Genomic DNA, 26,309 nt, shown 5'->3' with positions numbered 1-26,309 from the left:
GTGTCTGTATGGTAACAATGGTTCTGTATCTATATAGTAAAATGATTCTACGCTGTGTCTGTATGGTAACAATGGTTCTGTAGCTATATAGTAAAATGATTCTACGCTGTGTCTGTATGGTAACAATGGTTCTGTAGCTATATAGTAAAATGATTCTACGCTGTGTCTGTATGGTAACAATGGTTCTGTAGCTATATAGTAAAATGATTCTACGCTGTGTCTGTATGGTAACAATGGTTCTGTAGCTATATAGTAAAATGATTCTACGCTGTATCTGTATGGTAACAATGGTTCTGTAGCTATATAGTAAAATGATTCTACGCTGTGTCTGTATGGTAACAATGGTTCTGTAGCTATATAGTAAAATGGTTCTACGCTGTGTCTGTATGGTAACAATGGTTCTGTATCTATATAGTAAAATGGTTCTACGCTGTGTCTGTATGGTAACAATGGTTCTGTATCTATATAGTAAAATGGTTCTACGCTGTGTCTGTATGGTAACAATGGTTCTGTATCTATATAGTAAAATGATTCTACGCTGTGTCTGTATGGTAACAATGGTTCTGTAGCTATATAGTAAAATGATTCTACGCTGTGTCTGTATGGTAACAATGGTTCTGTAGCTATATAGTAAAATGATTCTACGCTGTGTCTGTATGGTAACAATGGTTCTGTAGCTATATAGTAAAATGATTCTACGCTGTGTCTGTATGGTAACAATGGTTCTGTAGCTATATAGTAAAATGATTCTACGCTGTATCTGTATGGTAACAATGGTTCTGTATCTATATAGTAAAATGGTTCTACGCTGTGTCTGTATGGTAACAATGGTTCTGTAGCTATATAGTAAAATGGTTCTACGCTGTATCTGTATGGTAACAATGGTTCTGTATCTATATAGTAAAATGATTCTACGCTGTGTCTGTATGGTAACAATGGTTCTGTAGCTATATAGTAAAATGATTCTACGCTGTGTCTGTATGGTAACAATGGTTCTGTAGCTATATAGTAAAATGGTTCTACGCTGTATCTGTATGGTAGCAATGGTTCTGTATCTATATAGTAAAATGGTTCTACGCTGTATCTGTATGGTAACAATGGTTCTGTATCTATATAGTAAAATGATTCTACGCTGTGTCTGTATGGTAACAATGGTTCTGTAGCTATATAGTAAAATGATTCTACGCTGTATCTGTATGGTAGCAATGGTTCTGTATCTATATAGTAAAATGATTCTACGCTGTGTCTGTATGGTAACAATGGTTCTGTATCTATATAGTAAAATGGTCCTACGCTGTATCTGTATGGTAACAATGGTTCTGTAGCTATATAGTAAAATGATTCTACGCTGTATCTGTATGGTAACAATGGTTCTGTATCTATATAGAAAAATGGTTCTACGCTGTATCTGTATGGTAACAATGGTTCTGTAGCTATATAGTAAAATGATTCTACGCTGTATCTGAATGGTAACAATGGTTCTGTAGCTATATAGTAAAATGGTTCTACGCTGTGTCTGTATGGTAACAATGGTTCTGTAGCTATATAGTAAAATGATTCTACGCTGTATCTGTATGGTAACAATGGTTCTGTATCTATATAGAAAAATGGTTCTACGCTGTATCTGTATGGTAACAATGGTTCTGTAGCTATATAGTAAAATGATTCCACGCTGTATCTGTATGGTAACAATGGTTCTGTAGCTATATAGTAAAATGATTCTACGCTGTATCTGTATGGTAACAATGGTTCTGTAGCTATATAGTAAAATGATTCTACGCTGTGTCTGTATGGTAACAATGGTTCTGTAGCTATATAGTAAAATGATTCTACGCTGTGTCTGTATGGTAACTAGTGTTGAGCATTCCGATACCGCAAGTATCGGAATTCCGATACCGACTTCCGATATTTTTTCAATATCGGAATTCGGCATCGGAATCGGAAGTTCAGTTGATTGACGGCCTGACGTCATCATGATGCGCGGTGTGTGCGCATCATGATGCGCCGTCATTTCGGGCCTTCCGGGGGTCTCTGCCGGGGGGCTGTGCCGGCCTGCCGGGGGGCTGTGTGGACTGCCCGGGGTCTCTGCCGGCCTGCCGGGGGGCTGTGCCGGCCTGCCGGTGGTCTGTGCACCCTGTGGGGGTCTGTACCGGCCTGCCGGGGGGCTGTGCCGGCCTGCCGGGGGGCTGTGCTGATGTCCGGGGGTCTGTGCAAGCATCGTCCGATGGGACTACAAGTCCCATCGGGCGATGCCTGCTACCATGACAGTGATTGACACATTAGCCAATGATGGGACAGTAGTAGTCCCATCATCCGGCTAATGTGTTAAATGTTAAAAAAAAAAAAAAAAAAAATACTACATACATACATACTACATGCATGCTACATACATACTACATGCTACATACATACTACATATATACTACATACATACTACATACATGCTACATATATACTACATGCATGCTACATACATACTACATATGTGTGGGAAATTCCCACACAGCAATGGCATAAAGTGAGACTAGGGACTTTTTTTTTTTTTTAAGTGGCGGAGGAATACAGTGCGGAAGGATACCTACCTTCCGTCATTGGATTCCTGCAGCCCGTAGAGAACGGCAGCATCATCTGATGCTGCCGTTCTCTACCCAAGATCGTCGTGGGACACACTCGTGGACTGCTTCGGATCGTGGGTGAGTATTTTTGTGGTTTGTTATGTTAATATTTATTCCGGAAAGACAATGGCTTCGGGGAACAATGTGACAAGTATTGGTAAGTATGTTACTCTATGTTATATGTACTGTATGTCTATGTATGTATTGTATGAATGTATTGTATGTATGTAGTATATATGTGGTATGTATGTAGCATGTAGTATGTATGTAGTATGTATGTAGCATGCATGTAGCATGCAGTATGTATGTAGCATGCATGTAGTATATATGTAGTATGTATGTAGCATGTAGTATGTATGTAGCATGCATGTAGTATATATGTAGTATGTAGCATGCATGTAGTATATATGTGTTATGTATGTAGCATGTAGCATGCATGTAGTATGTATGTAGTATATATGTGGTATGTATGTAGCATGCAGTATGTATGTAGCATGCATGTAGTATATATGTAGTATGTATGTTGCATGTAGTATGAATGTAGCATGTATGTAGTATGTAGTATGCATGTTGTATGTATGTAGCATGTAATTTTTTTTTTTTTTTTTTTACATTTAACACATTAGCCGGATGATGGGACTACTACTGTCCCATCATTGGCTAATGTGTCAATCACTGTCATGGTAGCAGGCATCGCCCGATGGGACTTGTAGTCCCATCGGACGATGCCTGCACAGCCCCCCGGAGCCTGCACAGCCCCCCGGCAGGCCGGCACAGCCCCCCGGCAGGCCGGCACAGCCCCCCGGCAGGCCGGCACAGCCCCCCGGAGCCTGCACAGCCCCCCGGCAGGCCGGCACAGCCCCCCGGAGCCTGCACAGACCACCGGAGCCTGCACAGACCCCCTGGCAGGCCGGCACAGCCCCCCGAAAGGCCCGTACAGACCCCAGAGAGGCTGTACAAGGGCAGGAAAGGGTTTTTCTTATTCCGATACCGGAAGTCCCATAGACTTGAATGGGACTTCCGGTATCGGAATCGGCGATACCGATACTTTTTTTAAAGATCGGCCGATACCATCCGATACGATACTTTGAAGTATCGGACGGTATCGCTCAACTCTAATGGTAACAATGGTTCTGTAGCTATATAGTAAAATGGTTCTACGCTGTGTCTGTATGGTAACAATGGTTCTGTAGCTATATAGTAAAATGGTTCTACGCTGTGTCTGTATGGTAACAATGGTTCTGTAGCTATATAGTAAAATGGTTCTACGCTGTGTCTGTATGGTAGCAATGGTTCTGTAGCTATATAGTAAAATGGTTCTACGCTGTGTCTGTATGGTAACAATGGTTCTGTATCTATATTGTAAAATGGTTCTACGCTGTGTCTGTATGGTAACAATGGTTCTGTAGCTATATAGTAAAATGGTTCTACGCTGTATCTGTATGGTAACAATGGTTCTGTAGCTATATAGTAAAATGGTTCTACGCTGTATCTGTATGGTAACAATGGTTCTGTAGCTATATAGTAAAATGATTCTACGCTGTATCTGTATGGTAGCAATGGTTCTGTAGCTATATAGTAAAATGGTTCTACACTGTGTCTGTATGGTAACAATGGTTCTGTATCTATATTGTAAAATGGTTCTACGCTGTGTCTGTATGGTAGCAATGGTTCTGTAGCTATATAGTAAAATGGTTCTACGCTGTATCTGTATGGTAACAATGGTTCTGTATCTATATAGTAAAATGATTCTACGCTGTGTCTGTATGGTAACAATGGTTCTGTAGCTATATAGTAAAATGGTTCTACGCTGTGTCTGTATAGTAACAATGGTTCTGTATCTATATAGAAAAATGATTCTACGCTGTATCTGTATGGTAGCAATGGTTCTGTAGCTATATAGTAAAATGGTTCTACGCTGTATCTGTATGGTAACAATGGTTCTGTATCTATATTGTAAAATGGTTCTACGCTGTGTCTGTATGGTAACAATGGTTCTGTAGCTATATAGTAAAATGGTTCTACGCTGTGTCTGTATGGTAACAATGGTTCTGTATCTATATAGTAAAATGGTTCTACGCTGTATCTGTATGGTAACAATGGTTCTGTAGCTATATAGTAAAATGATTCTACGCTGTGTCTGTATAGTAACAATGGTTCTGTATCTATATAGAAAAATGGTTCTACGCTGTATATGTATGGTAACAATGGTTCTGTAGCTATATAGTAAAATGATTCTACGCTGTGTCTGTATGGTAACAATGGTTCTGTAGCTATATAGTAAAATGATTCTACGCTGTGTCTGTATGGTAACAATGGCTCTGTATCTATATAGTAAAATGATTCTACGCTGTGTCTGTATGGTAACAATGGTTCTGTATCTATATAGTAAAATGGTTCTACTCTGTGTCTGTATGGTAACAATGGTTCTGTATCTATATAGTAAAATGGTTCTACGCTGTATCTGTATGGTAACAATGGTTCTGTATCTATATAGTAAAATGATTCTACGCTGTATCTGTATGGTAACATTGGTTCTGTAGCTATATAGTAAAATGGTTCTACGCTGTGTCTGTATGGTAACAATGGTTCTGTATCTATATAGTAAAATGGTTCTACGCTGTATCTGTATGGTAACAATGGTTCTGTAGCTATATAGTAAAATGGTTCTACGCTGTGTCTGTATGGTAACAATGGTTCTGTAGCTATATAGTAAAATGATTCTATGCTGTGTCTGTATGGTAACAATGGTTCTGTAGCTATATAGTAAAATGGTTCTACGCTGTATCTGTATGGTAACAATGGTTCTGTATCTATATAGTAAAATGATTCTACGCTGTGTCTGTATGGTAACAATGGTTCTGTATCTATATAGTAAAATGATTCTACGCTGTGTCTGTATGGTAACAATGGTTCTGTAGCTATATAGTAAAATGATTCTACGCTGTATCTGTATGGTAACAATGGTTCTGTAGCTATATAGTAAAATGATTCTACGCTGTATCTGTATGGTAACAATGGTTCTGTAGCTATATAGTAAAATGATTCTACGCTGTATCTGTATGGTAACAATGGTTCTGTAGCTATATAGTAAAATGGCTCTACGCTGTGTCTGTATGGTAACAGTGGTTCTGTATCTATATAGTAAAATGATTCTACGCTGTATCTGTATGGTAACAATGGTTCTGTAGCTATATAGTAAAATGATTCTACGCTGTATCTGTATGGTAACAATGGTTCTGTAGCTATATAGTAAAATGGTCCTACGCTGTGTCTGTATGGTAACAATGGTTCTGTATCTATATAGTAAAATGGTTCTATGCTGTATCTGTATGGTAACAATGGTTCTGTATCTATATAGTAAAATGATTCTCCCCTGTGTCTGTATGGTAACAATGGTTCTGTATCTATATAGTAAAATGATTCTACGCTGTGTCTGTATGGTAACAATGGTTCTGTAGCTATATAGTAAAATGATTCTACGCTGTGTCTGTATGGTAACAGTGGTTCTGTATCTATATAGTAAAATGATACTACCCTGTGTCTGTATGGTAACAATGGTTCTGTAGCTATATAGTAAAATGATTCTACCCTGTGTCTGTATGGTAACAATGGTTCTGTAGCTATATAGTAAAATGGTCCTACGCTGTGTCTGTATGGTAACAATGGTTCTGTATCTATATAGTAAAATGGTTCTATGCTGTATCTGTATGGTAACAATGGTTCTGTATCTATATAGTAAAATGATTCTACCCTGTGTCTGTATGGTAACAATGGTTCTGTAGCTATATAGTAAAATGGTCCTACGCTGTGTCTGTATGGTAACAATGGTTCTGTATCTATATAGTAAAATGGTTCTATGCTGTATCTGTATGGTAACAATGGTTCTGTAGCTATATAGTAAAATGGCTCTACACTGTGTCTGTATGGTAACAATGGTTCTGTAGCTATATAGTAAAATGGTTCTACGCTGTGTCTGTATGGTAACATTGGTTCTGTAGCTATATAGTAAAATGGTTCTACGTTGTGTCTGTATGGTAACAATGGTTCTGTTTCTATATAGTAAAATGGTTCTACGCTGTATCTGTATGGTAACAATGGTTCTGTAGCTATATAGTAAAATGGTTCTACGTTGTGTCTGTATGGTAACAATGGTTCTGTTTCTATATAGTAAAATGGTCCTACGCTGTGTCTGTATGGTAACAATGGTTCTGTATCTATATAGTAAAATGGTTCTATGCTGTATCTGTATGGTAACAATGGTTCTGTAGCTATATAGTAAAATGGCTCTACACTGTGTCTGTATGGTAACAATGGTTCTGTAGCTATATAGTAAAATGGTTCTACGCTGTGTCTGTATGGTAACATTGGTTCTGTAGCTATATAGTAAAATGGTTCTACGTTGTGTCTGTATGGTAACAATGGTTCTGTTTCTATATAGTAAAATGGTTCTACGCTGTATCTGTATGGTAACAATGGTTCTGTTTCTGTGTAGTAAAATGGTTCTACACTGTATCTGTATGGTAACAATGGTTCTGTTTCTGTGTAGTAAAATGGTTCTACGCTGTGTCTGTATGGTAACAATGGTTCTGTTTCTATATAGTAAAATGGTCCTACGCTGTATCTGTATGGTAACAATGGTTCTGTAGCTATATAGTAAAATGGTTCTATGCTGTGTCTGTATGGTAACAATGGTTCTGTAGCTATATAGTAAAATGGTCCTACGCTGTGTCTGTATGGTAACAATGGTTCTGTATCTATATAGTAAAATGGTCCTACGCTGTATCTGTATGGTAACAATGGTTCTGTAGCTATATAGTAAAATGGTTCTACGCTGTGTCTGTATGGTAACAATGGTTCTGTATCTATATAGTAAAATGGTTCTACGCTGTGTCTGTATGGTAACTATGGTTCTGTATCTATATAGTAAAATGGTTCTACGCTGTATCTGTATGGTAACAATTTAGATTGTGAGCCCCATCGGGGACAGTGATGATGATGTGTGCAAACTGTAAAGCGCTGCGGAATATGTTAGTGCTATATAAAAAATAAAGATTATAAAGATTAATGGTTCTGTAGCTATATAGTAAAATGGTTCTACGCTGTGTCTGTATGGTAACAATGGTTCTGTATCTATATAGTAAAATGGTTCTACGCTGTGTCTGTATGGTAACTATGGTTCTGTATCTATATAGTAAAATGGTTCTACGCTGTATCTGTATGGTAACAATGGTTCTGTAGCTATATAGTAAAATGGTCCTACGCTGTGTCTGTATGGTAACATTGGTTCTGTAGCTATATAGTAAAATGGTTCTACGCTGTGTCTGTATGGTAACAATGGTTCTGTAGCTATATAGTAAAATGGTCCTACGCTGTGTCTGTATGGTAACATTGGTTCTGTAGCTATATAGTAAAATGGTTCTACGCTGTATATGTATGGTAACAATGGTTCTGTAGCTATATAGTAAAATGGTCCTACGCTGTGTCTGTATGGTAACATTGGTTCTGTAGCTATATAGTAAAATGGTTCTACGCTGTATATGTATGGTAACAATGGTTCTGTAGCTATATAGTAAAATGATTCTACGCTGTGTCTGTATGGTAACAATGGTTCTGTAGCTATATAGTAAAATGGTTCTACGCTGTGTCTGTATGGTAACAATGGTTCTGTAGCTATATAGTAAAATGGTCCTACGCTGTGTCTGTATGGTAACATTGGTTCTGTAGCTATATAGTAAAATGGTTCTACGCTGTATATGTATGGTAACAATGGTTCTGTAGCTATATAGTAAAATGATTCTACGCTGTATATGTATGGTAACAATGGTTCTGTAGCTATATAGTAAAATGGTTCTACGCTGTGTCTGTATGGTAACAATGGTTCTGTATCTATATAGTAAAATGGTTCTACGCTGTATCTGTATGGTAACAATGGTTCTGTAGCTATATAGTAAAATGGTCCTACGCTGTGTCTGTATGGTAAAATTGGTTCTATTTCTATATAGTAAAATGGTTCTACGCTGTGTCTGTATGGTAACAATGGTTCTGTAGCTATATAGTAAAATGATTCTACGCTGTATCTGTATGGTAACAATGGTTCTATTTCTATATAGTAAAATGGTTCTACGCTGTGTCTGTATGGTAACAATGGTTCTATTTCTATATAGTAAAATGGTTCTACGCTGTATCTGTATGGTAACAGTGGTTCTGTATCTATATAGTAAAATGATTCTACCCTGTGTCTGTATGGTAACAATGGTTCTGTAGCTATATAGTAAAATGGTCCTACGCTGTGTCTGTATGGTAACAATGGTTCTGTAGCTATATAGTAAAATGGTTCTATGCTGTATCTGTATGGTAACAATGGTTCTGTATCTATATAGTAAAATGATTCTACCCTGTGTCTGTATGGTAACATTGGTTCTGTAGCTATATAGTAAAATGGTTCTACACTGTATCTGTATGGTAACAATGGTTCTGTTTCTATATAGTAAAATGGTTCTACGCTGTGTCTGTATGGTAACTATGGTTCTGTATCTATATAGTAAAATGGTTCTACGCTGTATCTGTATGGTAACAATGGTTCTGTAGCTATATAGTAAAATGGTTCTACGCTGTGTCTGTATGGTAACAATGGTTCTGTAGCTATATAGTAAAATGGCTCTACGCTGTGTCTGTATGGTAACAATGGTTCTAAGGCTATATAGTAAAATGGCTCTACGCTGTGTCTGTATGGTAACAATGGTTCTGTAGCTATATAGTAAAATGATTCTACGCTGTATCTGTATGGTAACAATGGTTCTGTAGCTATATAGTAAAATGGTTCTACGCTGTGTCTGTATGGTAACAATGGTTCTGTAGCTATATAGTAAAATGGTTCTACGCTGTATCTGTATGGTAACAATGGTTCTGTATCTACATAGTAAAATGGTTCTACGCTGTATCTGTATGGTAACAATGGTTCTGTATCTATATAGTAAAATGGTTCTACGCTGTATCTGTATGGTAACAATGGTTCTGCATCTACATAGTAAAATGATTCTACACTGTGTCTGTATGGTAACAATGGTTCTGTATCTATATAGTAAAATGATTCTACGCTGTGTCTGTATGGTAACAATGGTTCTGTAGCTATATAGTAAAATGGCTCTACGCTGTGTCTGTATGGTAACAATGGTTCTGTAGCTATATAGTAAAATGGCTCTACGCTGTGTCTGTATGGTAACAATGGTTCTGTAGCTATATAGTAAAATGATTCTACGCTGTATCTGTATGGTAACAATGGTTCTGTAGCTACAGTGCCTACAAGTAGTAGTCATCCCCCTACAGATTTAGCAGGTTTACACATTCCATTCGGAATTAACTTGGCATTGTGACATTTGGACTGTAGATCAGCCTGGAAGTATGAAATGCACTGCAGCAAAAAAGAATGTTATGTCTTTGTTTAATTTTTTTTAAAATTGTGAAAAGTTTATTCAGAGGGTCATTTATTTTTCAACCCCTCAAACCACCAGAATTCTGTTTGGTTCCCCTAAAGTATTAAGAAGTATTTCAGGCACAAAGAACAATGAGCTTCACATGTTTGGATTAATTATCTCTTTTTCCAGCCTTTTCTGACTATTTAAGACCCTCCCCAAACTTGTGAACAGCACTCATACATGGTCAACATGGGAAAGACAAAGGAGCATTCCAAGGCCATCAGAGACAAGATCATGGAGGGTCACAAGGCTGGCAAGGGGTACAAAACCCTTTCCAAGGAGTTGGGCCTACCTGTCTCCACTGTTGGGAGCATCATCCGGAAGTGTAAGGCTTATGGAACTACTGTTAGCCTTCCACGGCCTGGACAGCCTTTGAAAGTTTCCTCCCGTGCCGAGGCCAGGCTTGTCCAAAGAGTCAAGGCTAACCCAAGGACAACAAGGAAGGAGCTCCGGGAAGATCTCATGGCAGTGGGGACATTGGTTTCAGTCAATACCATAAGTAACGTACTCCACCGCAATGGTCTCCGTTCCAGACGAGCCCGTAAGGTACCTTTACTTTCAAAGCGTCATGTCAAGGCTCGTCTACAGTTTGCTCATGATCACTTGGAGGACTCTGAGACAGACTGGTTCAAGGTTCTCTGGTCTGATGAGACCAAGATCGAGATCTTTGCTGCCAACCACACACGTGACGTTTGGAGACTGGATGGCACTGCATACGACCCCAAGAATACCATCCCTACAGTCAAGCATGGTGGTGGCAGCATCATGCTGTGGGGCTGTTTCTAAGCCAAGGGGCCTGGCCATCTGGTCCGCATCCATGGGAAGATGGATAGCACGGCCTACCTGGAGATTTTGGCCAAGAACCTCCGCTCCTCTATCAAGGATCTTAAGATGGGTCGTTATTTCATCTTCCAACAAGACAACGACCCAAAGCACACAGCCAAGAAAACCAAGGCCTGGTTCAAGAGGGAAAAAATCAAGGTGTTGGAGTGGCCTAGTCAGTCTCCTGACCTTAACCCAATTGAAAACTTGTGGAAGGAGCTCAAGATTAAAGTCCACATGAGACACCCAAAGAACCTAGATAACTTGGAGAAGATCTGCATGGAGGAGTGGGCCAAGATAACTCCAGAGACCTGTGCCGGCCTGATCAGGTCTTATAAAAGACGATTATTAGCTGTAATTGCAAACAAGGGTTATTCCACAAAATATTAAACCTAAGGGTTGAATAATAATTGACCCACACTTTTATGTTTAAAATTTATTAAAATTTAACTGAGCAACATAACTTTTTGGTTTGTAATATTTATGCATCTGTTAATAAATCCTGCTCTTGTGTGAAGTTTGAAGGCTCTAACTTATTTGCATCTTATCAAACCTGCTAAATCTGCAGGGGGTTGAATACTACTTGTAGGCACTATATAGTAAAATGGCTCTACGCTGTGTCTGTATGGTAACAATGGTTCTGTAGCTATATAGTAAAATGGCTCTACGCTGTGTCTGTATGGTAACAATGGTTCTGTAGCTATATAGTAAAATGATTCTACGCTGTATCTGTATGGTAACAATGGTTCTGTAGCTATATAGTAAAATGATTCTACGCTGTATCTGTATGGTAACAATGGTTCTGTAGCTATATAGTAAAATGATTCTACGCTGTGTCTGTATGGTAACAATGGTTCTGTATCTATATAGTAAAATGATTCTACGCTGTGTCTGTATGGTAACAATGGTTCTGTAGCTATATAGTAAAATGGTTCTACGCTGTATCTGTATGGTAACAATGGTTCTGTAGCTATATAGTAAAATGGTTCTACGCTGTATCTGTATGGTAACAATGGTTCTGTAGCTATATAGTAAAATGGTTCTACGCTGTATCAGTATGGTAACAATGGTTCTGTAGCTATATAGTTAAATGGTTCTACGCTGTATCAGTATGCTATCAATTCTTTTCTGTCTACAGTGGGTTCGGAAAGTATTCAGACCATTTTAAATTTTTCACTCTTTGTTTCATTGCAGTCATTTGGTAAATTCAAAAAAGTTCATTTTTTTCTCATTACTGTACACTCTGCACCCCATCTTGACTGAGAAAAACAGAAATGTAGAAATTTTTGCAAATTATAAAGAAAAACTGAAATCTCCCATGGTGATAAGTATTCATCCCCTTTGCTCAGACACTCATGTGTACGTCACATGCTGTCCACTTCCTTGTGATCCTCCTTGAGATGTTTCTGCTCCTTGATTGGAGTCCAGCTGTGTGTAATTAAACTGATAGGACTTGATTTGTAAAGGTGCACACCTGTCTATATAAGACCTCACAGCTCACAGTGCATGTGACACCAAATGAGTATCATGAGGTTAAAGGAACTGGCCAAGGAGCTCAGAGACAGAATTGTGGCAAGGCACCGATCTGGCCAAGGTTACAAAAGAATTTCTGCAGCACTCAAGGTTCCTAAGAGCACAGTGACCTCCATAATCCTTAAATGGAAGAAATTTGGGACCACCAGAAGTCTTCCTAGAATAGGCCGTCCAGCCAAACTGAGCAATCGTGGGAGAAGAGCCTTGGTGAGAGAGGTAAAGAAGAACCCCAAGATCACTGTGGCTGAGCTCCACAGATGCAGTAGAGAGATGGGAGAAAGTCCCACAAAGTCAGCTATCACTGCAGCCCTCCACCAGTCGAGCGTTTATGGCAGACTTGCCCGACGGAAGCCTCTCCTCAGTGCCAGACATATGAAAGCCTGCATAGAGTTTGCTGAAAAACACATGAAGGACTCCCAGACTATGAGAAATAAGATTCTCTGGTCTGATGAGACGAAGAAAGAACTTTTTGGTGATAATTCTAAGCAGTATGTGTGGAGAAAACCAGGCACTGCTCATCACCTGCCCAATACCATCCCAACAGTGAAACATGGTGGAGGCAGCATCATGCTATGGGGGTGTTTTTCAGCTGCAGGGACAGGACGACTGGTTACAATTGAAGGAAACATGAATGCGGCCAAGTACAGAGGTATCCTGGATGAAAACCTCTTCCAGAGTGCTCTGGAACTGAGACTAAAGGCCCTTTTACATTTAGTGATGCACCAGCGATCCGACCAGTGATCAGACCCGGTCAGGATCGCTGGTGCATCGCTAAATGATCGCTAGTGAGCTTTCACACAGAAAGGTCTCACAGCGATGCAGCAGCGACGCAGCGCACGATACTCACCTTTCACACTCAGCGATCCAGACGTCCTCCCGCCCGCCTCCACGCGTCGCTCGTCGTCACAGCAGGAAGCCCCAGCAGGAAGCTGACGACGAGAAAAGGAGCCGGACATTCTCGCGCGATCAGCGATGGACAGCAGGGGAGCCAGTCGGAGGTAAGTATCACACATAGCGATATTGCTAGCGATATCGCTATGTGTAAAACCCCCTTTAGCCGAAGGTTCACCTTCCAACAAGACAGTGACCCTAAGCACACAGCTAAAATAACAAAGGAGTGGCTTCAGAAGAACTCTGACCATTCTTGACTGGCCCAGCCAGAGCCCTGACCTAAACCCAATTGAGCATCTCTGGATAGACCTGAAAATGGCTGTCCACCAACGTTCACCATCCAACCTGACGGAACTGGAGAGGATCTGCAAGGAAGAATGGCCGAGGATCCCCAAATCCAGGGGTGAAAAACTTGTGGCATCATTCTCAAGAAGACTCATGGCTGTACTAGCTCAAAAGGCGCTTCTACTCAATACTGAGCAAAGGGTCTGAATACTCATGACCATGGGATATTTCAGTTTTTCCTTTTTAATAAATTTGCAAAAATGTCTACATTTCTGTTTTTTTCAGCCAAGATGGGGTGCAGAGTGCACATTAATGAGAAAAAAGTGAACTTTTTTGAATTTACCAAATGGCTGCAATAAAACAGAGTGAAAAATGTAAAGGGGTCTGAATACTTTCCGTACACTGTATATAGTAAAATGGTTCGTCGCTGTCTCTGTATAGTAAGAACAATTTTTTTTCTCTATGGTAAAAAATATTCTATTCTGTATTTATAGAGTGGGGCGGGTGGTCTGGCCCTACTGTATATGGTGCTCCATTCTGCATAAGGTATTTACCGATATTATCATGTGACATTGCTTTATGTGCTTAGGCTGTGTGTTCACCCTGCTGCGCTATGTTTGAAGGATTTTGGGGGCTATTAGCCAAATATTATAGGATTCAATTATGATATCGTTTGTCAGCATGGGTACTGATGTATGTAGCCCTTTATGAATATTTCATCTGCAAGCACATATTGTCTTTTTCTGTATTTTATATACATGTATATACCTTGTGGGCGCTCCTGTATATGGGCCTACCTACCTTGGGCAAGCTTTATATGCTGTTGGGATTCATCATATTCCATATTTTAGCCCCAATTTTTGCAGTCTGTCTGGTAATATTTGTTACATGTCTAATAATGTTGTTAGTATCTTTTTGGACTTTGTGACTGCTGTTTCTTCTGTTGTTGTTGTATTTATAGAGTGTGAATTGTTCTGTTTTATATCTATATAGTAAGGATCTGTATCTACAGTTTATAGTAAGGATTGTTCTGTTCCTGTATCTATATAGTAAGGATTGCTCTGTTCCTGTATCTATATAGTAAGGATTGCTCTGTTCCTGTATCTATATAGTAAGGATTGCTCTGTTCCTGTATCTATATAGTAAGGATTGTTTTGTTCCTGTATCTATATAGTAAGGATTGCTCTGTTCCTGTATCTATATAGTAAGGATTGCTCTGTTCCTTTATCTATATAGTAAGGATTGCTCTGTTCCTGTATCTATATAGTAAGGATTGCTCTGTTCCTGTATCTATATAGTAAGGATTGTTTTGTTCCTGTATCTATATAGTAAGGATTGCTCTGTTCCTGTATCTATATAGTAAGGATTGTTCTGTTCCTGTATCTATATAGTAAGGATTGCTCTGTTCCTTTATCTATATAGTAAGGATTGCTCTGTTCCTGTATCTATATAGTAAGGATTGCTCTGTTCCTGTATCTATATAGTAAGGATTGTTCTGTTCCTGTATCTATATAGTAAGGATTGTTCTGTTCCTGTATCTATATAGTAAGGATTGTTCTGTATCTACAGTTTATAGTAAGGATTGTTCTGTTCCTGTATCTATATAGTAAGGATTGGTCTATTCCTGTATCTATATAGTAAGGATTGCTGTTCCTGTATCTATATAGTAAGGATTGTTCTGTTACTGTATCTATATAGTAACGATTGCTCTGTTCCTGTATCTATATAGTAAGGATTGTTCTGTTCCTGTATCTATATAGTATGGATTGCTCTGTTCCTGTATCTATATAGTAAGGATTGTTCTGTTACTGTATCTATATAGTAACGATTGCTCTGTTACTCTATCTATATAGTAACGATTGCTCTGTTCCTGTATCTATATAGTAAGGATTTTTCTGTTCCTGTATCTATATAGTAAGGATTGTTCTGTTCCTGTATCTATATAGTAAGGATTGCTCTGTTCCTGTATCTGTATAGTAAGGATTGCTCTGTTCCTGTATCTATATGTTAAGGATTGTTCTGTTCCTGTATCTATATAGTAAGGATTGCTCTGTTCCTGTATCTATATAGTAAGGATTGTTCTGTTCCTGTATCTATATAGTAAGGATTGCTCTGTTCCTGTATCTATATAGTAAGGATTGCTCTGTTCCTGTATCTCTATAGTAAGGATTGCTCTGTTCCTGTATCTTTATAGTAAGGATTGCTCTGTTCCTGTATTTACATACTAAGGATTGTTCTGTTCCTGTATCTATATAGTAAGGATTGTTCTGTTCCTGTATCTATATAGTAAGGATTGCTCTGTTCCTGTATCTATATAGTAAGGATTGCTCTGTATCTACAGTTTATAGTAAGGATTGTTCTGTTCCTGTATCTATATAGTAAGGATTGTTCTGTTCCTGTATCTATATAGTAAGGATTGTTCTGTTCCTGTATCTATATAGTAAAGATTGCTCTGTTCCTGTATCTATATAGTAAGGATTGCTCTGTTTCTGTATCTATATAGTAAGGATTGCTCTGTTCCTGTATCTATATAGTAAGGATTGCTCTGTTCCTGTATCTATATAGTAAGGATTGTTCTGTTCCTGTATCTATATAGTAAGGATTGTTCTGTTCCTGTATCTATATAGTAAGGATTGCTCTGGTCCTGTATCTATATAGTAAGGATTGTTCTGTTCCTGTATCTTTATAGTAAGGATTGCTCTGTTCCTGTATCTATATAGTAAGGATTGCTCTGTTCCTGTATCTATATAGTAAGGATTGCTCTGTTCCTGTATCTATATAGTAAGGATTGTTCTGTTCCTGTATCTTTATGGTAAGGATTATTCTGTTCCTGTATCTACATAGTAAGGATTGTTCTGTTCCTGTATCTATATAGTATGGATTGTTCTGTTCCTGTATCTATATAGTAACAATTGCTCTGTTCCTGTATCTATATAGTAAGGATTGTTCTGTTCCTGTATCTATATAGTAAGGATTGTTCTGTTCCTGTATCTTTATAGTAAGGATTGTTCTGTTCCTGTTTATATATAGTAAGGATTGCTCTGTTCCTGTATCTGTATAGTAAGGATTGTTCTGTTCCTGTATCTATATAGTATGGATTGTTCTGTTCCTGTATCTATATAGTATGGATTGTTCTGTTCCTGTATTTATATAGTAAGGATTGTTCTGTTCCTGTATCTATATAGTAAGGATTATTCTCTTCCTGTATCTATATAGTAAGGATTGCTCTGTTCCTGTATCTATATAGTAAGGATTGCTCTGTTCCTGTATCTATATAGTAAGCATTGTTCTGTTCCTGTATCTTTATAGTAAGGACTGTTCTGTTCCTGTTTATATATAGTAAGGATTGCTCTGTTCCTGTATCTGTATAGTAAGGATTGTTCTGTTCCTGTATCTATATAGTAAGGATTGCTCTGTTCCTGTATCTATATAGTAAGGATTGTTCTGTTCCTGTATCTATATAGTAAGGATTGCTCTGTTCCTGTATCTATATAGTAAGGATTGTTCTGTTACTGTATCTATATAGTAAGGATTGCTCTGTTCCTATATCTATATAGTAAGGATTGTTCTGTTCCTGTATCTATATAGTAAGGATTGCTCTGTTCCTGTATCTATATAATAAGGATTGTTCTGTTCCTGTATCTATATAGTAAGGATTGTTCTGTTCCTGTATCTATATAGTAAGGACTGTTCTGTTCCTGTATCTATATAGAATCATAGAATCGTAGAGTTGGAAGGGACCTCCTGGGCCATCTGGTCCAACCCCCTGCTCAAAGCAGGATTCGCTAAATCATCCCAGTCAGATGTCTGTCCAGCCTCTGTTTGAAGACTTCCATTGAAGGAGAACTCACCACTTCTCGTGGCAGCCTGTTCCACTCATTGATCACTCTAACTGTCAAAAAGTTTTTTCTAGTATCTAATCTGTGTCTCCTCCCATTCAGTTTCATCCCATTGCTTCTAGTCTTTCCTTGTGCAAATGAGAATAAAGTTGATCCTTCTACAATGTGACAGCCCTTTAGATATTTGTAGACAGCTATTAAGTCTCCTCTCAGTCTTCTCTTTTGCAAACTAAACATTCCCAAATCCTGCAACCTTTCCTCATAAGACAGGGTTTGCAGACCGGTCACCATTCTGGTCGCTCTTTTCTGAACTTGCTCCAGTTTGTTGATGTCTTTTTTAAAATGTGGTGCCCAAAACTGGACACAATATTCCAGATGAGGTCTGACCAAAGAGGAGTAGAGGGAAATAATGACTTCATGTGATCTAGACTGTATGCTTCTGTAAATACATCCTAGAATTGCATTTGCCTTTTTTGCTGCTGCATCACACTGTTGACTCATATTCAGTCTGTGATCTATTAGTATACCCAAGTCTTTTTCACATGTGCTGTCACTTAGCCCTATTCCTCCCATTCTATTTAGTAAGGATTGTTCTGTTCCTTTATCTATATAGTAAGGATTGCTCTGTTCCTGTATCTATATAGTAAGGATTGTTCTGTTCCTGTATCTATATAGTAAGGATTGTTCTGTTCCTGTATCTATATAGTAAGGATTGTTCTGTTCCTGTATCTTTATAGTAAGGACTGTTCTGTTCCTGTATCTATATAGTAAGGATTGCTCTGTTCCTGTATCTATATAGTAAGGATTGCTCTGTTCCTGTATCTACAGTATATAGTAAGGATTGCTCTGTTCCTGTATCTATATAGTAAGGATTACTCTGTTCCTGTATCTATATAGTAAGGATTACTCTGTTCCTGTATCTATATGGTAAGGATTGTTCTGTTCCTGTATCTTTATAGTAAGAATGGTTCTGTATCTTTATAGTAAGAATTGTTATTTATCTTCTGTCTACTGTACATGTGGTATTACTATTTACTTCAGAGTATTTTCTCATTTTGTTTTTAGATTGGATTACATAGCTACAGAACCAGTCTTATGATTTATATGTGTAGGTAGAGTAAAACATGCCACAGAATGGTATATAACAAAGTCTGATGGAACCTTCCCCCCAGGTTCATTATTTATTCCAAAGACTTGTGTTCTTGTGTGGGATGACTGAGGGGCAAATACTTCCATACTCCACAGGCCTGCCCACCCCTGATATGCCATGCATTGTACTATATGTTGTTTCACCCCTGTTATGTGCCCGTAATGTCGCCCTCCAGGCAGCAGAAGCTCGAGGATTCCCTCCTGTTCTCCGGAAAGTTTACAGAGGCCCTGCAGGCGCTCATGGACTGGCTGTACAGAGCGGAGCCACAGCTCTCAGAGGAAATGCCACTAGGAGGGGACAGAGATCTAGTCACCGACCTTATAGAGAAACACAAGGTGAGCACAGGATGGTGCCTTTAACAGCCTTGTCCTGCCTGCATGTAGAGGGTGTCAGCTGGAGATGTCCTCCTGGATTGTGCACACTATGGGCACACTGACACTGCTGATTATGTCCGTCTTTGCAGCATGCTGAGAATCGAGACTCTGCTTATAAGCGCTCTGCTGACACCTAGTGGCTGATGTAGAAAGTGCTGTATCTCACTATAGCCTGATGTGTGTCCAGACTTTCCAGAAAGAGCTGGGGAAGCGAGCGGGCTCCATGAAGACCCTCAGACACTCCGTCCGAGACCTGAGCAGGGGAGGTGCCGGGACGGACTCTCACTGGCTGCAGAGGCAGATAGAGGAGCTCAGCCACCGCTGGGACCTGGTGTGTCAGCTGTCTGTCAGCAAGCAGGCAAAACTGGAGGCCTCGCTGCGACAGGTCAGTGCCGAGGCCGAGGGGACCCCATCATACACCTGACAGCCCCCCAAGAGTCAGCAAGGCAGTGTAATAATGGGACAGGGCTGACAACCTCTCACACACTATATATAGGCTGGTTGTCAGTAACAGGGGGCGGGGCTGACAACCTCTCACACTATATATAGGCTGGTTGTCAGTAACGGGGCTGACAACGTCTCACACTATATATAGGCTGGTTGTCAGTAACAGGGGGCGGGGCTGACAACCTCTCACACTATATATAGGCTGGTTGTCAGTAACGGGGCAGGGCTGACAACCTCTCACACTATATATAGGCTGGTTGTCAGTAACGGGGCAGGGATGACAACCTCTCACACTATATATAGGCTGGTTGTCAGTAACAGGGGGCAGGGCTGACAACCTCTCACACTATATATAGGCTGGTTGTCAGTAACAGGGGGCGGGGCTGACAACCTCTCACACTATATATAGGCTGGTTGTCAGTAACAGGGGGCGGGGCTGACAACGTCTCACACTATATATAGGCTGGTTGTCAGTAACAGGGGGCGGGGCTGACAACGTCTCACACTATATATAGGCTGGTTGTCAGTAACAGGGGGCAGGGATGACAACCTCTCACACTATATATAGGCTGGTTGTCAGTAACAGGGGGCGGGGCTGACAACGTCTCACACTATATATAGGCTGGTTGTCAGTAACAGGGGGCGGGGCTGACAACGTCTCACACTATATATAGGCTGGTTGTCAGTAACAGGGGGCGGGGCTGACAACGTCTCACACTATATATAGGCTGGTTGTCAGTAACGGGGCGGGGCTGACAACGTCTCACACTATATATAGGCTGGTTGTCAGTAACAGGGGGCAGGGATGACAACCTCTCACACTATATATAGGCTGGTTGTCAGTAACAGGGGGCAGGGCTGACAACGTCTCACACTATATATAGGCTGGTTGTCAGTAACAGGGGGCAGGGCTGACAACCTCTCACACTATATATAGGCTGGTTGTCAGTAACAGGGGGCGGGGCTGACAACGTCTCACACTATATATAGGCTGGTTGTCAGTAACAGGGGGCGGGGCTGACAACGTTTCACACTATATATAGGCTGGTTGTCAGTAACGGGGCAGGGCTGACAACCTCTCACACTATATATAGGCTGGTTGTCAGTAACAGGGGGCAGGGATGACAACCTCTCACATTATATATAGGCTGGTTGTCAGTAACAGGGGGCGGGGCTGACAACCTCTCACACTATATATAGGCTGGTTGTCAGTAACAGGGGGCGGGGCTGACAACGTCTCACACTATATATAGGCTGGTTGTCAGTAACAGGGGGCGGGGCTGACAACCTCTCACACTATATATAGGCTGGTTGTCAGTAACAGGGGGCGGGGCTGACAACGTCTCACACTATATATAGGCTGGTTGTCAGTAACAGGGGGCGGGGCTGACAACGTCTCACACTATATATAGGCTGGTTGTCAGTAACAGGGGGCGGGGCTGACAACCTCTCACATTATATATAGGCTGGTTGTCAGTAACAGGGGGCGGGGCTGACAACGTCTCACACTATATATAGGCTGGTTGTCAGTAACAGGGGGCGGGGCTGACAACCTCTCACACTATATATAGGCTGGTTGTCAGTAACAGGGGGCGGGGCTGACAACGTCTCACACTATATATAGGCTGGTTGTCAGTAACAGGGGGCGGGGCTGACAACGTCTCACACTATATATAGGCTGGTTGTCAGTAACAGGGGGCGGGGCTGACAACCTCTCACACTATATATAGGCTGGTTGTCAGTAACAGGGGGCGGGGCTGACAACCTCTCACATTATATATAGGCTGGTTGTCAGTAACAGGGGGCAGGGATGACAACCTCTCACACTATATATAGGCTGGTTGTCAGTAACAGGGGGCGGGGCTGACAACGTCTCACACTATATATAGGCTGGTTGTCAGTAACGGGGCAGGGCTGACAACCTCTCACACTATATATAGGCTGGTTGTCAGTAACAGGGGGCAGGGATGACAACCTCTCACATTATATATAGGCTGGTTGTCCGTAACAGGGGGCAGGGCTGACAACCTCTCACACTATATATAGGCTGGTTGTCAGTAACAGGGGGCGGGGCTGACAACGTCTCACACTATATATAGGCTGGTTGTCAGTAACAGGGGGCGGGGCTGACAACGTCTCACACTATATATAGGCTGGTTGTCAGTAACAGGGGGCGGGGCTGACAACCTCTCACACTATATATAGGCTGGTTGTCAGTAACAGGAGGCAAAGCTGACAACCTCTCACACTATATGTAGGCTGGTTGTCAGTAACAGGGGGCAGGGCTGACAACCTCTCACACTATATATAGGCTGGTTGTCAGTAACAGGGGGCAGGGCTGACAACCTCTCACACTATATATAGGCTGGTTGTCAGTAACGGGGCAGGGCTGACAACTTCTCACACTATATATAGGCTGGTTGTCAGTAATAGGGGGCAGGGCTGACAACCTCTCACTATATATCGGCTGGTTGTCAGTAACAGGGGGCAGGGTTGACAACCTCTCACACTATATATAGGCTGGTTGTCAGTAATGGGGCAGGGCTGACAACCTCTCACACTATATATAGGCTGGTTGTCAGTAACAGGGGGCAGGGCTGACAACCTCTCACACTATATATAGGCTGGTTGTCAGTAACAGGGGGCGGGGCTGACAACCTCTCACACTATATATAGGCTGGTTGTCAGTAACAGGGTTGACAACCTCTCACACTATATATAGGCTGGTTGTCAGTAACAGGGGGCGGGGTTGACAACCTCTCACACACTATATATAGGCTGGTTATCAGTAACAGGGTGCGGGGCTGACAACTTCTCACACTATATATAGGCTGGTTGTCAGTAACAGGGGGCAGGGCTGACAACGTCTCACACTATATATAGGCTGGTTGTCAGTAACAGGGGGCAGGGCTGACAACCTCTCACACTATATATAGGCTGGTTGTCAGTAACAGGGGGCGGGGCTGACAACGTCTCACACTATATATAGGCTGGTTGTCAGTAACAGGGGGCGGGGCTGACAACGTCTCACACTATATATAGGCTGGTTGTCAGTAACGGGGCAGGGCTGACAACCTCTCACACTATATATAGGCTGGTTGTCAGTAACAGGGGGCAGGGATGACAACCTCTCACATTATATATAGGCTGGTTGTCAGTAACAGGGGGCGGGGCTGACAACCTCTCACACTATATATAGGCTGGTTGTCAGTAACAGGGGGCGGGGCTGACAACGTCTCACACTATATATAGGCTGGTTGTCAGTAACAGGGGGCGGGGCTGACAACCTCTCACACTATATATAGGCTGGTTGTCAGTAACAGGGGGCGGGGCTGACAACGTCTCACACTATATATAGGCTGGTTGTCAGTAACAGGGGGCGGGGCTGACAACGTCTCACACTATATATAGGCTGGTTGTCAGTAACAGGGGGCGGGGCTGACAACCTCTCACATTATATATAGGCTGGTTGTCAGTAACAGGGGGCGGGGCTGACAACGTCTCACACTATATATAGGCTGGTTGTCAGTAACAGGGGGCGGGGCTGACAACCTCTCACACTATATATAGGCTGGTTGTCAGTAACAGGGGGCGGGGCTGACAACGTCTCACACTATATATAGGCTGGTTGTCAGTAACAGGGGGCGGGGCTGACAACGTCTCACACTATATATAGGCTGGTTGTCAGTAACAGGGGGCGGGGCTGACAACCTCTCACACTATATATAGGCTGGTTGTCAGTAACAGGGGGCGGGGCTGACAACCTCTCACATTATATATAGGCTGGTTGTCAGTAACAGGGGGCAGGGATGACAACCTCTCACACTATATATAGGCTGGTTGTCAGTAACAGGGGGCGGGGCTGACAACGTCTCACACTATATATAGGCTGGTTGTCAGTAACGGGGCAGGGCTGACAACCTCTCACACTATATATAGGCTGGTTGTCAGTAACAGGGGGCAGGGATGACAACCTCTCACATTATATATAGGCTGGTTGTCCGTAACAGGGGGCAGGGCTGACAACCTCTCACACTATATATAGGCTGGTTGTCAGTAACAGGGGGCGGGGCTGACAACGTCTCACACTATATATAGGCTGGTTGTCAGTAACAGGGGGCGGGGCTGACAACGTCTCACACTATATATAGGCTGGTTGTCAGTAACAGGGGGCGGGGCTGACAACGTCTCACACTATATATAGGCTGGTTGTCAGTAACAGGGGGCGGGGCTGACAACGTCTCACACTATATATAGGCTGGTTGTCAGTAACAGGGGGCGGGGCTGACAACGTCTCACACTATATATAGGCTGGTTGTCAGTAACAGGGGGCGGGGCTGACAACCTCTCACACTATATATAGGCTGGTTGTCAGTAACAGGAGGCAAAGCTGACAACCTCTCACACTATATGTAGGCTGGTTGTCAGTAACAGGGGGCAGGGCTGACAACCTCTCACACTATATATAGGCTGGTTGTCAGTAACAGGGGGCAGGGCTGACAACCTCTCACACTATATATAGGCTGGTTGTCAGTAACGGGGCAGGGCTGACAACTTCTCACACTATATATAGGCTGGTTGTCAGTAATAGGGGGCAGGGCTGACAACCTCTCACTATATATCGGCTGGTTGTCAGTAACAGGGGGCAGGGTTGACAACCTCTCACACTATATATAGGCTGGTTGTCAGTAATGGGGCAGGGCTGACAACCTCTCACACTATATATAGGCTGGTTGTCAGTAACAGGGGGCAGGGCTGACAACCTCTCACACTATATATAGGCTGGTTGTCAGTAACAGGGGGCGGGGCTGACAACCTCTCACACTATATATAGGCTGGTTGTCAGTAACAGGGTTGACAACCTCTCACACTATATATAGGCTGGTTGTCAGTAACAGGGGGCGGGGTTGACAACCTCTCACACACTATATATAGGCTGGTTATCAGTAACAGGGTGCGGGGCTGACAACTTCTCACATTTTATATAGGCTGGTTGTCAGTAACAGGGGGCGGGGTTGACAACCTCTCACACTATATATAGGCTGGTTGTCAGTAACAGGGGGCGGGGCTGACAACGTCTCACATTATATATAGGCTGGTTGTCAGTAACAGGGGGCGGGGTTGACAACCTCTCATACTATATATAGGCTGGTTGTCAGTAACAGGGGGCGGGGCTGACAACCTCTCACACTATATATCGGCTGGTTGTCAGTAACAGGGGGCAGGGCTGACAACTTCTCACACTTTATATAGCCTGGTTGTCAGTAACAGGGGGCAGGGCTGACAACTTCTCACACTTTATATAGGCTGGTTGTCAGTAACAGGGTGCAGGGCTGACAACCTGTCACACTATATATAGGCTGGTTGTCAGTAACAGGGGGCAGGGCTGACAACCTGTCACACTATATATAGGCTGGTTGTCAGTAACAGGGTGCAGGGATGACAACCTCTCACACTATATATAGGCTGGTTGTCAGTAACAGGGGGCAGGGCTGACAACCTCTCACACTATATATAGGCTGGTTGTCAGTAACGGTGCGGGGCTGACAACCTCTCACACTATATATAGGCTGGTTGTCAGTAACAGGGGGCAGGGCTGACAACGTCTCACACTATATATAGGCTGGTTGTCAGTAACAGGGGGCAGGGCTGACAACCTCTCACACTATATATAGGCTGGTTGTCAGTAACAGGGGGCGGGGCTGACAACGTCTCACACTATATATAGGCTGGTTGTCAGTAACAGGGGGCGGGGCTGACAACGTCTCACACTATATATAGGCTGGTTGTCAGTAACGGGGCAGGGCTGACAACCTCTCACACTATATATAGGCTGGTTGTCAGTAACAGGGGGCAGGGATGACAACCTCTCACATTATATATAGGCTGGTTGTCAGTAACAGGGGGCGGGGCTGACAACCTCTCACACTATATATAGGCTGGTTGTCAGTAACAGGGGGCGGGGCTGACAACGTCTCACACTATATATAGGCTGGTTGTCAGTAACAGGGGGCGGGGCTGACAACCTCTCACACTATATATAGGCTGGTTGTCAGTAACAGGGGGCGGGGCTGACAACGTCTCACACTATATATAGGCTGGTTGTCAGTAACAGGGGGCGGGGCTGACAACGTCTCACACTATATATAGGCTGGTTGTCAGTAACAGGGGGCGGGGATGACAACCTCTCACATTATATATAGGCTGGTTGTCAGTAACAGGGGGCGGGGATGACAACCTCTCACACTATATATAGGCTGGTTGTCAGTAACAGGGGGCGGGGCTGACAACCTCTCACACTATATATAGGCTGGTTGTCAGTAACAGGAAGCGGGGCTGACAACGTCTCACACTATATATAGGCTGGTTGTCAGTAACAGGGGGCGGGGCTGACAACGTCTCACACTATATATAGGCTGGTTGTCAGTAACAGGGGGCGGGGCTGACAACCTCTCACACTATATATAGGCTGGTTGTCAGTAACAGGGGGCGGGGCTGACAACCTCTCACATTATATATAGGCTGGTTGTCAGTAACAGGGGGCAGGGATGACAACCTCTCACACTATATATAGGCTGGTTGTCAGTAACAGGGGGCGGGGCTGACAACGTCTCACACTATATATAGGCTGGTTGTCAGTAACGGGGCAGGGCTGACAACCTCTCACACTATATATAGGCTGGTTGTCAGTAACAGGGGGCAGGGATGACAACCTCTCACATTATATATAGGCTGGTTGTCCGTAACAGGGGGCAGGGCTGACAACCTCTCACACTATATATAGGCTGGTTGTCAGTAACAGGGGGCGGGGCTGACAACGTCTCACACTATATATAGGCTGGTTGTCAGTAACAGGGGGCGGGGCTGACAACGTC

General features: G+C 42.2%; 1 protein-coding gene across 1 annotated transcript in view; it reads left to right on the top strand.

The window, feature by feature from the left end:
- The window catches only part of LOC141047949 (microtubule-actin cross-linking factor 1, isoforms 6/7-like), a 277,881-nt gene that overhangs the window by 219,770 nt on the left and 31,802 nt on the right, over nucleotides 1-26,309 (top strand). The window contains exons 27-28 of the mRNA XM_073543327.1: nucleotides 18,789-18,948; nucleotides 19,175-19,372. Of these exons, the coding sequence (XP_073399428.1) occupies nucleotides 18,789-18,948; nucleotides 19,175-19,372 (358 nt within the window). The remainder of the gene's footprint in view (nucleotides 1-18,788; nucleotides 18,949-19,174; nucleotides 19,373-26,309) is intronic.

This window comes from Dendrobates tinctorius, unplaced genomic scaffold (genome assembly GCF_039654945.1).
Source record: "Dendrobates tinctorius isolate UK_male_01 unplaced genomic scaffold, ASM3965494v1 ptg000130l, whole genome shotgun sequence".
Lineage (NCBI taxonomy): Eukaryota > Metazoa > Chordata > Amphibia > Anura > Dendrobatidae > Dendrobates > Dendrobates tinctorius.
The sequence above is the reverse complement of the archived record's forward strand: the minus strand, read 5'-3'. Positions and strand labels throughout refer to the sequence as shown.